Source organism: Oncorhynchus mykiss, chromosome 11, assembly GCF_057628025.1.
Source record: "Oncorhynchus mykiss isolate SJ-2025 chromosome 11, ASM5762802v1, whole genome shotgun sequence".
NCBI lineage: Eukaryota > Metazoa > Chordata > Actinopteri > Salmoniformes > Salmonidae > Oncorhynchus > Oncorhynchus mykiss.
Window position 1 is genome coordinate 36,541,510 of NC_143032.1, and position 14,388 is coordinate 36,555,897.

Genomic DNA, 14,388 nt, shown 5'->3' on the forward strand with positions numbered 1-14,388 from the left:
GTTCACACCATCAATCTGAAAATATCCACGCGGTGGTCAACGAACACATGTCCTTGGCTGTATGGTTGAAAGTGTCTATATTCAGCTGGGATGCGAGGAGCTATAAAGAGTGAATGTTCAGAATTCACCAAGTATAATTTGTTAGGTGCTAACTTTGTTGAGGCAGCGGAGGAAAATAACCAAAAGAGTGTGAGAATGATATTCAGTGATTCTTTATTCAGTGACTATTCCTGTGTCAACAAAGTGAGAGAGTTAAGGTTCAGTTAGGTTATTTGTGAGGAACTGCTTTGTATAGAGTACAGTGATGCTTTTGGATTTAGTAGGATTTTTTTTACAGTTAAGTGGATACTTACTGAAGTTTGATTTCTGCAGGAAAAAAAGTGTTGATTGAAGTGAAGGTGTCAACTTTCTTAGGGTTCTCGAATTTGGTTGATTGCTGTGAGTAGGTTTGCGAAGGGAGTGTACGCTACTGGAAACTTTACCAGTAAACTACCAGAATTTTGGTATCTTTCAAGGATTTTATATAATCTATCACGAGTCATCTAGTGGCCCGTTTGGGTACTTCAGATTATCACAGGTGTCTATAATTATCTCTGGCCCTCTCTCTGGCCTTATCACATGTAACATGCCAATGTAAAACATTATTCTAAATATAAACCATCAACTTAGTCGATTCCATTGGTGTTCAATATGAGGGGTAAAGCATTTAATATACTTCATCTTTTTTTAGACTTTTTTACTATGTCAGTATGTATTTGTTGTCAATGTTTTGGGTCAAACTGTTGGGAATTGTGAAAAAAGTCAGTAGTTGGACGAGTTGCAGAGGTAATTGAAAATAATGCCAGTGTAGATATTTTTTCTCTCTTCATTAATTAGGCTATTTTCTCTTGTACCTTATGGTCAATCTATTAGAAACTCATGGACAATATGGACACAGATATAAAACATTTATACTATATATGAATAAAAAAATGTATATTCAAATATGAATTGCTAAAGTTACAATAGATTGCCATAGATTTTCTGTTAATTACCAAATTACTGAAGATTCCGGTAACTTTGGTAAATGACCAGTCGCTTTGCAAACCTAGTTGTGAGGGCCCAGGCGGTTGTATAAAAGGAAACACTGGTAGACAATGTCATTAGTAATGTTTGTTTGTAAAGAGTAATGAGTAATGTTTGTCTACCACACCCAGCCATGCTCGTTTCACTGGTGAAATGGTTTCTCTCCTTTTTAAAAGCTAATTCCTCATGGCTGTGCAAATAGTCTTCCACTCCAGCTATCAAAAGCCATGAGGCACCACAAACATCCTGAAAAGTGGATGTTAGGTGGGAAAGCTCGTCCCCGGCATGAGGACGAGATGGCTGGGCTGTGTACAGATTCTGTCTTCCGCTCTCAAGCAAATCTCCCCTTTCAAACATCAACAGACAAGATAATAAGACACTCAGAGCACAATTCGGTATTATATTCCGCAACCACAGGCTCCTCTTGTCAGTTTGCATTTACTCTCCCTAGGATGTGACGCTTCCATCATCATGCCGTCAAAAACAGCCTGGCTAGAACGACAAGGCCACTCATTTCATACACTTACTGTCTACATGAAATGGCCTGCACTTATACCGATTCTGCCAAAATGGAGGAACATTTTCAGAAAGGTCACCTACAGACTAAAAAGAGGAGAGAAAAAAATAATCTTCTATCGATTTATGCGATTGGGGGTCATTCCGAAGAAAAAGCCTAGAAAGACTCACATGTCTTTATTTGTTGTGTTTTGTAAGATCAGTTAGTCATTCATTTCGATAAGTTAAGATATTTATGACTAAATGTGGGCTTTTTTTTTTTTTACAATCCGGTAGCTACTGTACAGTACCTCGCTAAAATCACTTAAGTGAATTGGATTACTGTGATAGTTGTCCTTAATACCAGTATAAAAATATGGTTATCACTCGGAAGAAACTGTTCGGCATGTATTTCATTTCATACCAACATTCTCTACAACTATCTCCTACTTCTTCCCTTCTTCCTTATCCCCTTGTTCCCTTCAACCCCCCCCCCCCCCCCCCCCCTCTGCATACACAGACACACACGGCTGGAGGCATCCCTCCCTACTCACCGTTTTCTTTCTGTAAATCAGCTTAGTGAGCAGGGTGAGTGAGTGGAGCTGTTTGGCTGCTTGCTAATGCAAAGAGGCCTGTAATGTTCTGATGCGCAGGGGTTAAGTAATAAAGTGGTAGAGGCAAGTGTGCAAATGGGACCGGCTCTGTAACAGTAAATAAGACTTAAGGATAAAGAAGGCCGAGAGCGGGGGAGGACTAGGAGTCTTTCTCCCCAGGAGGTGGATCTCATTATGAGGATTTCAGGTGTCCGTGCCGCAAACTTGAAAAGCGGCTTAATGCGTGCCCTATAGAGCAGGTGTAATACATTCGCTAATGCGCCCAGAGCGACCGTGTGCTATCCTTGCCATCGTCACCATCACAGCTCAGATAGCATTGAGGAACAAGGAGGTGCTGTTTCTGAGATGGACAGGCAGAGGTCATCTGTTATACAAATAGACACCCCAGTCATGTAGATTACATTCCTGGTGACACTGAGCACGTCAAAGTGACTGACATTATAATCCGTCCAATATATTGTGCATATACTGTAGAAATGAATTGTTAACCTTATTGTGGAGTAAATTACATTGAGGGCACATTTGCCAGTGGTAGAGGACATTTAATGAATATTAAAATGCACTTTATTCTGCTCTCTGTATGCTCAGTCTTTTTGAGATGAAAATAACAATTTTCAAAGAAAAATGTATTTCATAGTCTCCATAAACAAGATCAACCAGCTCTTCATGTTGGACTAACAAAGAAACGTCGCAACTCCTTGGCGTTGACACGGTCGGTGTTGTAGGGATGTAATTGAAGCTGGGAGAGGGGTCACGTTTTCAGGAATGGAAATTACAATGTTGTCTTTCACTTGTGAGGCGTGAACCGGAGATGTATCCATCCTACAGTCCGCGTGTCCTTCACAACCCTTTATTATTTATAGCTCTCCCTCTTTGAGCAATGACCAGTACTAATGCATAACCTTCTGTCCTTCTGGCAGATTCGTTTCCTTTGAAACCAAAGATTGAAGGAAGAGAAAAGGGTGTGTGGAGATCCAGGCTAGCGAGAAGTTATTAGTTTTTTCTCTCTCCCCCGCTTCACATCTGAGGATGTGGAATAACATTGTGACGCTTCTTTTCTTGGGGAATGGAGTTACGGGCTTCAAAGCAATAGTCTATCCTGTACACTCCCCTCCCTCCGCAGCGTGACGGCACTATGAGGATGTTGTGTGCTGCTGGGGAAATTCTGTTAGAATCCCCCCCCCCCCCCCCCCCCCCCCCCCTCCCCCGGAAGTAGGACAGAGAGGCAGCAGTAGTGTTAGTGTTGGATCGCCTTAGGGCGGGTGAGGGGAGTGATGTGTCAAGTGTGACATGTGGGTGTCTAGTAACCCCCCGCACCGGCCCCTGTCCCCGTCCCCGTCTCCACCCACAGACGCCACTGGCTGCCGCTCTTTGGACGTATTGCATTCTCCGTACATACTATGTGCTATCTATGTTCTGCCTACAGTAATTCTAGGATTGGGAATATTTCACATAGCTATAACGGTTTCTTTCCTTGATACTTTTGGAATGAATAGCGTATAATTGTTAGCCACTTATTTGCCATTTTGAACATGAAGCCGTGCTACTCCACACGTTTCCTTTGTTTGAGACAGAGGTAAAGGAAGATACATTAAAACCAGTGCTGTGAAGAAAACGCGTTGGACGGAGATGCAGACAGAGGGCCATGGCTGAAAAGAGACCCTCGTGCAGGACAGGGATGAAGGGGGCACCAGATCAGGCGGAATCCTATTTACCACAAATATAACTTAAGTCATTTAAAAAGAGTTGCCCATCAATAGAGAGGGAGGCACCTCAGTATTCTCCTCATCTCCTAACAGGCTTAGAGCCCTCTCAGGCAGGCCCTGATTTCACCCTCCACGCTGCGCTGATGGACATAAAAGGATGAGGAATAATGTAGGATTGTTATTTGTCTCTTTCAACCCTGAGGTAATCAGGTTGACATTGCTAGGGGAATGAGGAGAAGAGGCCGCAACAGATGTGCTCATGTGCAAAGTGTTCTACTCCCCAGAGAGCTTGCCTGCGCAAATTCTCTCTCCCTTTCTCTCTAACTCTCCCCCTCTTCCTCCTTTCCACCCCCCACCCGTCTCTCTCTCTCTTCATCACACCCTCTCTATCGCGACCTTTGAGATGAACATTCCCCCTCCTCTCCAATTCACCTCATCCTGTCCCTCTTGTGCTCTCCAGCCTCCTCAGCTCCTGGTCCCCTTCACTGCAGAGGGAGAGGCAGGTACGAGCAGGCCTAGAGCACTTCCCTGTCTCAGAGAGCCTGTTGGAGGGAAACCCATGGCCATGGGAGAGAGGATAACTACGGGAGGATGCTACTTCCTTGTTATCAGATACATTGACATACTGACAATGACCAGTAACTATCCATTGAGCAGCAACAGTGGAGTCGACACTTCAAAAACTTAGTTCACCCTGTAAAAACTGGGAAGACAGAGACATTAGTCCGTCTCTGTACCTCCATCTCTCTCTCTTACTCTCTCTCTCTCTCTCTGCCACTCTCTCCCTGTCTCTTACTCTCTCTCTCTCTTACTCTCTCTCTCTCTCTCTGCCACTCTCTCCCTGTCTCTTTCTCTCTCTCTCCCCCCCATGTTTTCCAATGTGGTATTGTAATTACTCCAGTAGTGGCTGAGGAATTGCTGTGGTAAAAAAAACTATCCACGCTTCCCTGTGCTTTGCTTTGAGAACCGACCCCTTGACTACATAAGTCCACTTATTGGTGGAATAATTCATGAATAAGATATTTTTGCCTGTAAACTCTGGAGCCCCTTGCATCTCTCCTTGCAACTCCAGCAAATCAAACTTCAATGTAAAGAGCCCAGAGAGACTGGCACGGCCCCTGACCACCAAGCCCCTACGCCGGGTCCTTAATTAAGGAAATGGCAGCTCTCCAGGCTCCAGCGGGCTATAATGTAGCTAATGGTATTACAGGCAGCCAACCACTCAACAGTCAGTCTCTGGTGTGTTCCGACTCCAAAAACCCTATTGACCTGTAACCAGCCAGCCTCTCCTCTCACTCGGGGTCTCTAAACAGCGTATTACTTTCCTGCTCATCCTCAGGGAGCCTAACAAAGAGGACCCGGGGTTATTGGCAGCACATTATACTCAGGGTTATTGTCGAGGGCTTTAGTGTGCTCAATGAAAGACAGAAGAATGACATGAAAAACACTTTGTAAGTCTGGAGTCTAACACAAGTTGCTACCACATAGGGATACAGGTGGAACATTCTTGAGCACGTAATGTTCTGCCACTCAGATTTAACTATAGCCTCCTGTAGTGCACTATCCAGTACTGTATATGCTCTGGCCCTTCTCTTGCATGGCATTTTTGAAGTATTATACAGTATGAGTAGGAACTAGGGAATCGGACATTTTCTCTCTCTCCCTCGTTCTCCTCTCTCTCTCTCGCTCTCTTTCTCTCTCTCTCTCTCTCTCTCTCTCTCTCTCTCTCTCTCTCCCTCGTTCTTTTCTCTCTCTCTCTCTCTCTCTCTCTCTCTCTCTCCCTCGTTCTTTTCTCTCTCTCTCTCTCTCTCTCTCTCTCTCTCTCTCTCTCTCGTGTGTGAATACTTGTCCGTGTGCCAATCCCATAAAAGCTATGCCGTGTCAGCCATTTCAGCAGCATTAGTGAAATCAATGGCCAAACAATCCAGCACAATTGGTCTGGTATTGACAGAATTAAACCTTGTGTATGATGTGACTTGTCATTTTTCCGGGCCTCAGTATGATGCCCTGATCCTCATCATCAGTGAATCTCCATTGATTGGTGCAACCTGAGCGTTCACCCTCATTTGTTTAGCACTAAACAATGACAAGGAACAACAACACATATTTTTGTCATGAATATACTACATGTCATGTGAGACCAGCTCCATAAAGAAATAACATGCACTCAGCCCAGCTTTTTAAAAAGAGCCTTTACTAAAAAGGGGGGGTTGGGGCGTTGATGGCCTGGTTGATTTTGAAAAGCGTGAACCGTTGCCGCAGCTCTCTCTCCCACATTTGACAACTTATATAATGAATCGCCACTAAAACAGCTTAAATGTGAACGTTTCTTTTATGGACACAAACTAGATTCAGAAATGCACTGGGGCAAAAGCTAACTCAGGACACAAAGCCTTCAATAACACCCATTTCATCGAGATGGTCAATGGGTAAAACAGTTGTTGCAGTAGAGTAGGTGGCAAACTGATTGCTTTATGAAATGCCGGACGTATTGTTTTGTGCTGTGTTGTCCTCGGGGCAGCCCTCTGTATTGAGGAGAGCGACGGAGGATGGCAAATAAATGCAGCTCTTTTGCGCCCCATATGAAGCCTTCTGCCATTTGAAAGTGTCTCTCCAGTCGCCACTTAGGTGATCAATGCAAGATCATTTGTGTGGTGCCCAATATTGGGGAATATTTCCGCACCATAAGCCACCTCAGAGCCCCCACCAACACTAAAATAGGAATCATTCTTGTTGTAAAGTGTAGAACAGATGACAGTGGTTAGACTAAAGTGGGAGATAGTTTTGGGTTAAGTTAAAAAAAAAAACGGCACAAATAGGTTACAAAATGGGATTTTATATTATCACGCAATAAGCTCCTATGTCTATGTGACAGAGAGAGGTAGCTATTCAAAATAATATAGTGAACACATTCATCAATTTCAGTGCTAGATTTTTGTGCACACAAAAGTTAAGGAATGACTTTAGTCTATGTATAAAATCGTCAGTCTAAACTTAGTCTATGTATAAAATCGTCAGTCTAAACTTAGTCTATGTATAAAATCGTCAGTCTAAACTTAGTCTATGTATAACATTTTCATCAAGCATTCCTATCAGCAAACATTTTATCATTCCATGTGCCAGTATTGCTATTGTCAGTCCAGTGTTACTGTCCAAAAAGGAATCCACTTAAGAAACCTTCACATTATATAAACAGGTTAAAATAACTTCAAAGAACCTCGTAATAAAAGGGAATTGAAGATGGCCTCCCTGGATATTTCTCCTGTCAGCTATTTAATTTGGTTAAAGAAATCACACCCAACACCTTAGGGAAAAGTGCATGTGCATTTATTTATTATCGATTCCTTTCCCAGAGCTAAACGTGTTAACGTCACAGATATTTGCAAGGGGGGGGATCAAGCTTTCTCTTAACATCCCGCTAAGTTATTGTGAGATGACGCAATGAAAGGCATACAGCAGTTATTGAATAAGCCATAGGCCCCCCCTGCACTGCTTATCAAACGGAATACATTATTCACTGCACCCACTGCATTTATGAGCCATACGTTCATTACTTATTGATGGTTTTGTCATGCATTCTGTAAACTCTGATTCGCTCATCAATAATTAGAGCAGAGTGATCCCTCTGATTAGCGGTGGATGCCAGAGTCAAGCCGTTGTTATTTCATCTCTGATATTGAGATGGAATTGGATATCTGCTAATTAGAGGAACTGCTGCTGCCTTTGTTCAACTCCACTGTCAAGGTTGTCGTTCTCTGATGTGACACTTGACGATACGCAGGCTTGTAGGCCCTGTTGTCTAAATGAATTAGCAGCTAGTTATGTCATTGGATAATGTCTAATATGTTCATGAATATGAATGAGATCCCCAGTTCACTCGTGAATTCCGCTTTCATTCCATGAAGAAACTTGTCTTCAAAGACATAACATTTAGTCAGTACTAAGGGGTGAATTGATGCCATATAGAATAGCTGTGAGAAATAGAGACACCCTTAACCAGGCTCATCATCATGCACTTATTTGAACCTCTTTTGAATGTTTGCCCCGGAGTTAGGATGAGACGAGGGTTCCACTGTTCAAAGCCAAAGACATAGTGTCTTCCAATCGTTTTTATTTCTTCTCTACAAAGATTAAAGGCATTGGGTCGGGTTATGTTTGACTCTTTATGGGTGAAATTGGTAAGAGACTGTACCGTCTAATGTTAAGTGACTGCAGGGTTGACAAGCTTGGGTTTATGTGAACCAATACCTAGATGCAGGCCCAGTGAGCCAGAGGTAGAAACCAGCTCGAAATGCGGACTTGTCCCCAGGGCAATTAAATCAAGCCTCAAATGCTTAAGGTTTATTTGATGGGTCATGCCATTCACCAATTATTTGGATTTTATGTATAGATAAGATGATGTTGTGTGGCGGAGTGGAGTTTTGGATGTAATGTGCACATTTGTTCAGTCCCAGACCCACACATCCAACCGGCAATGAGATCTTGGAACTCTCAAACGCAGTGTGCACGTTTTCACGTGTATGTCCAGTTAAGTTTAGAATTCATGAACAAAATGCTTTTTTAAACCGTTATTTTTGACAGTGTGTCTGTCAAATGTTCTTGGTCTTTCTAATTTTAGTCTTTTGAAGTTTGTTATTCAATTTCGAAGGTCAAACTATGATTTTTCTTCAATAGTCCTCTTGTAAATTGCCCAAATTGAAAAGAGATACGCAAGTGTATTCATTTTCTTTGGCTTTCTCTGGAACTCTCCCACTCACATTCCTACTTTCCTTGATTTGTGTACTACTTTTACAAACTTGAATTGAAGTTTTTGAGGGAAGTGAGTTAGAATGTGTTGTGGTACAATGCATTGAATTTGTTGTGTGGTAGCCTACCATTGATGTATGACTGCATTTAGAGAAAGATCAATTTGACGAGATCTTTGTATTGATTACTTCTATTGACTTGTGATATTTGAGGCTCACGTTCTTTGGTCAATGAACTGGAATTTTGTAAAGCATGGACGTTAGGAAAGTTGTCCAAGCCCATGTGGTACGAAAGCAAATAGTTCAATGATAAACTATCTGATTGAAGATACTTTTTCAAAGTTGAATGTCTAATATGCAGTGTACAAGATACAATAGCTAAACAGAAGGGATCTATAAAGAATGTACTATGGTGTCAATGCACTTTTCTAGTAACATGTTATCACACAAAACCCTTGGGATTAGTCACCCACAAACTGAGCATGAGCTATTGAGAGATGCTGAGAGAGTCAAACCCACAGGGCAAAAACTGGTTGACTCAACATGTCATTTCAAACAAAATAATTTCATGTTTTTTCACCCAACTTGTGAACCTAAATCCAATGACATGGTGAAATGTTTTGTTGATTTCATGTTGAATTCACATTCGTTGAGAACTCAACCAAATGTAAATCAAAACCAGATGTTGAACTGACGTCTATCCCCAGTGGGAATGGTCAGTATCTGTGGCTCAAATAGTACCCTACGGGCCCTCGTCAAAAGTAGCGCACTACATAGGGAATAGGGTGCCATTTGAGACACAGACAGTGTCTCACCACCCCACCACCCTGAGTGGCTTTGTTTTCCCTCCAGCCATCACATCACACAGCAGGCCAGGCTTATTATCATGTCTATGTCTGATGTGCGCCTCCGTACTCCGCTGTGGCTTCGTAGCATACAGGTCTAATGGTGTCTCATAGCCGCAAGGCTGCTTGTGGTACAAGGGGGGGGGGGGGGGGGGGGGGGGGGTTAGATGGGTGATGATACTCAGCGATGCAAATGGATGAATAATGCGGAGCCGGGCCCCACAGTTTATGCAGCGCCGTGGCCATCCATCCCTCATCCCTCCGCTATAATCGGAGCGCCGTCTCCCCGTCAATGAGCCTCTCAGCTGACGGGTCATTTATTCAGGCTGATTGTGAACGGCGCAGTACGTTTATTGATAAAACACTTAAACACAAAATCCTCTCCCCTTCGTACTTGAGGCTGTGTCATCACAGCTGGCTCTGTCTGTGTGTGCATGTTTTACGATTGTTTGGATGTTACAGGGGATTCAAATCTCTCTCTCCCTCCCCCTCTCTCCCATCTCTCTTTCGCTCCCCCAGGAGCCCGTGACTGCTCTGTCAGTCGGATGCCAGCAACAGCCCGTCAGAACAGTGTCATCTGGGTCAGTCTCACCCAGCCTACCCGGTAGGACCACAGGTGAGTGGTTCTCCATGTCACCTCCTCCTGACCTGCGCCTAAACACACACGCCCAGCACCACACACACAATCACACCAGGTACACAACAAAACATGAAAATGATCTGAGAGGGATTTCAAATCCTCTGCAAAGGTAATCAGTCGACATGTGACCTTAATGAACATATACCTTTTTTGAATAAATGGTGAGTTGTTTACATTTCCTCTGCCCCCTTCAATGCCACACAAGCACAGTCTGCCCCCAGGCATCCCAATAAATAGCTCAATACGACAGTCAGCCTATGTGATTGGATTTATTGGCCTGGTGGCTCAGCCCTGTTTAATGAATATCTATCTCATTAGTCCTGTCTCACTGTCACCTCCCTGAACCCAGTAGTGTGAACAGCTAGCCAGCCAGGCAGACATAGGGCTTCCCTCCCTCCCTTCCCCTAACGAGGCCACTCTCCCAGCACTCAGTGGCTGCGTGCTAAATTACACCCTATTCCCTGTATAGCGCAGTACTTTTGTCCTGAGCCCTATGGGCCCTGGTCAAAGGTAGTGCTCGATAAAGGAAATAGGCTGCTATTTGGGACACATCACTCAGTGTTACTCAATAAGGGCTCCGCTACTGAATCAATCCTCATCAGGGTAAACAAAAGAGGATACGTGAGAGACTAATTCACTGAGTTCCCTGCTGAATTACCTCACTCAGCTCAACAGAATGAAATACAGAGAACCAGACTGATTAAAGCCACTCTGATAATGAGAGACATGATAGCTGTTTCATCCATGAATGGTAAACAAGGTTATCAGACAAAATAGAAATGCTTTAGTGCAGCTAGTTGTGCCAGTCCCTATAAGCTTCAGAAGGTTGTTTGTCTAATATATTAATGCTGTCAGTACAGTCTCGGTGAAGCTAACAGTTTTCAGAAAGAAGGTGCTCCCCATGCCATAACCAATTCTCCTATTTTGGGATCAATATGTTTTGATAGATTCTCACTTCGGAGCCGGATATTGTGCGAACAGGCATTATCCGAAGGTAGTTTACCCAACATGAATCCACTTCTCCCCCTGTTCCCCACTCACAGTTAGGATAACAAACTCTGTGATTATGGGCAATTTCTCTGGGCTTCCGGTCAGATGGAAGAGCCTGTTGGCCCCTATTGGGCAGAGAGGCAGCGTATCTCATCCAGGTCTAAAGCTCTTCCCAGACCCATCCAGACCCCATCCAACTCCACCCAGAACACATGCAGAGAGGTAGGGTACCTTATTTAGGTTTGGACCAGAACATGTGCCTGTTCCCTGGGCGACCCCACTCCTCAACACTCAGCTGTCAGCCATGCCTAAGGCAGTACCACACCATCCCAAACTAGACCTGCGTTGGAGAGACAGGCAAGACAAACACGGAGAAAGGAAAATAATGCAGAACTATTCACACTGACACCCAAAGGGAGCAGACAAGGCTGTTTACAGTAATGGTCTGGTATTTTAAAAGGACAGTTTTGTTTTTATGTTCTGGAAATTGAACCTCACTTTGTGGTGGCGGTCAGGGGGTAGCTTTTCCGATTCAATTAGTACGCACACTTTGCACGTTTTACAGAAGCTAGTTAGTGAAACATGGGATATATTTCGGAACTATCCTTCTCTTCCCATCACAAAAGCCATGAGTCGCACAGCAACAAACACAGCCTAAAGACAAATAGCAAGGGGTCTTATTTACTTGAGGTGCTCTGAAGCTGGCAGACACGTGGCTGTAATAATAAATCAGAAATACATTTGATGTATTTAGAATTGTTTAAAAAAATAATAATAATTCCCTTCCATGTATCGCTCTTCATTGTCAGGGGAAGGGATCTCATTTCATTTAAAGATCAAAATGTTCAAGATCAAAATGTTCAAGATCAAAATGTTCAAGATCAAAATGTTCAAAGACTTGTCTTTGATTATATGCCACCACAATTCGACGTGAAATGTACGTTAAAAAGCGAGATTAAACATATGTGACTTGCCTTGACGAAAGGGCCCCCTTTGTTAATGTCCTGATGGTTCTTCTTTAATCACTCAAATGACTAATTCCTTATTTAAAGCGAACGACAAAATGTCATTTTGAACGCGTTCAAAGCAGGCAACCCGTGTCTCTCGTTTCTGTTATGATTTGTTATAGTGTTTCAAAGCAAACTATAATTGTTGTGAATTTTGAAAATGTTCAGCATTTTAAACCTACGGTAATGAGTATTATATAAAACATACTCTGTTTTGTTCACATGACACAGTTGCTGGAACGAAAGGTCTCTCCATGCCAGTGACTATTCATTTCAAGCTTCGTCCCTGGTCTCCTTTGATCAAACAAATCCACGATCCAATTCGATTTGTAACTTTTTTTTAATGCTAGTGTTTTACCTTCCAATCTCACCCAGCCTCTTGGCTTTAAACTCATGCAACATCACATTCCTAAAACTGGGATTATGTCGAAACTGGTGCTCGCTCTCCGCACGGCGCCGGGTTATCTTAGTGACACCGCTGTCACCCAGCAGCACCAAGCCTGGGAGGATGGTGCCATGTTCACACCAGTCGACCCCTCCACGCCGCCTTCCGCTCCTACACCACAGGCGCCCCATGCAAAACAGAAGCAGATAGCTGACAAGTGCCGTTAAAGGTTCGTGGGCTCAGGTTAGTGTGGAGGTGTCAAGCGGAGAGGGATCAGCACCGAGGCCACAGGGCAGCCAGGCATACTACAGGCATACTACAGGCATACTACAGGCATACTACAGGCATACTACAGGCATACAGGGGCTGAGACGTTCAAGAGCAGTTAGGCTGGGCTCTGACACAAAGGAGCCACGCATTCCTCCATGTCCATGCCCTGTATGTAGAGGCACTAGCAGCAATTTTGGGAATGTCGTTTTACGTGATGCAAAACGCTTGTTTCCCCCCTGATGACACTATGAGAATCAAGTCTGTATCTGACAAACGGGTGAACTAATAGATGATATATCAAATGTAATACATATCTGGGTGTCCTAACTCTGGACTAACTCTACTCTGTATTCCGGTGCTACAGCCATTTCCACATCTGGTGTCAAGACCATTCATTAAACCCGGGATCAGAGCACTGTGCTACAAAATGTGTTTGTGGCTGTATATTTGCAGAGCTGCTCGCTGTGAAAATACATTTGAACGGCTCCTCGACTGTGCCAAATGTCTTCTAGCGATACTTCAGATAACATATCGTAGCGTCTGTGTCTATGACTGCACCGATTCTACTCTGACTAATATTAGTGAATGCTGACATGAAGTCAGTGATGTACTGTATCTCCCACCAAACGAGGAAAGTGCTGATATTTATGAAAGCTTGGGGGAACAATTCAACGGCTGATTCTAGGGTACCAGAAGTGTGTTCATTGTGATGAAATATAAACCACTCTGCATCCGTCTGAAAGGAAAATGCACGGCTCTTTTTCAAAGGTTGGAGTTGGATTCCTTTTCCCCACACGCCAGCAAGCAGCACTGCGTTCCGACTGTCACTCTGGCTGTGGCATGTTTCAAAGCACAGATGTCAGCAGAAAACACGTTGATTTAGAGCACCTCTGTCACTTGAGTGAAATGTGGGTTGCATGTGTGATGGCCGTTGATTCCTCTTGGATGAATCTGATGGGAATATCTTCGTGTATTTTTATGAATGGTTCATTCCATTATCCTGAGGCACTCATAAACATATGGGTGAAATGTGATGCGAACGTAACCTCTCTCTAATATGCATGCTAATACATGAATCACCGTTTACTATGCGTTTTTACTATGCATACTAATGTCAACATATTTTTGTAACCCAGTGTCTTTCTCTTCAGTCTCTGCTGGTGGCCCAGCAGCTGGCCGGGGGGTCGCCAGGCCTGAACCAGCCCATCCTCATCCCCTTCAACACGGGCGGCCACCTGGGAGGCCAGCAGGGTCTTGTGCTTTCCCTGCCCACCGCCAATATCCAGGGCCTGGTGGCTGCAGCAGCCGCACAGGGCATCATGACGCTTCCCCTACAGAACCTGCAAGGTAAGAGGGCTGCCTCAGCAGATAACCTATAGAGGACAGAGTGGGAGACTACATTTACAGTCATTTTGACAATGCATGTATTTGATGTAATAACAGAAGTTATCTTTTATTTCCGTAAGAGTGCATTGTACTCTCTCTTCTTTTCTTTCCATAAGAGTGCATTGTACTCTCCCCTCTCTTCTTTTCTCTCCATAAGAGTGCATTGTACTCACCCCTCTCTTATTTTCTCTCCATAAGAGTGCACTGTACTCTCTCCTCTCTTCTTTTCTCTCCATAAGA

General features: G+C 43.7%; 1 protein-coding gene across 1 annotated transcript in view; it reads left to right on the forward strand.

The window, feature by feature from the left end:
• The window catches only part of LOC110535637 (POU domain, class 6, transcription factor 2-like), a 112,960-nt gene that overhangs the window by 12,357 nt on the left and 86,215 nt on the right, over positions 1–14,388 (forward strand). Inside the window, 3 exon segments of the mRNA XM_036935370.2 lie at positions 9,990–10,004; positions 10,007–10,086; positions 13,899–14,109. Coding sequence (XP_036791265.2) covers positions 9,990–10,004; positions 10,007–10,086; positions 13,899–14,109 — 306 coding nt within the window.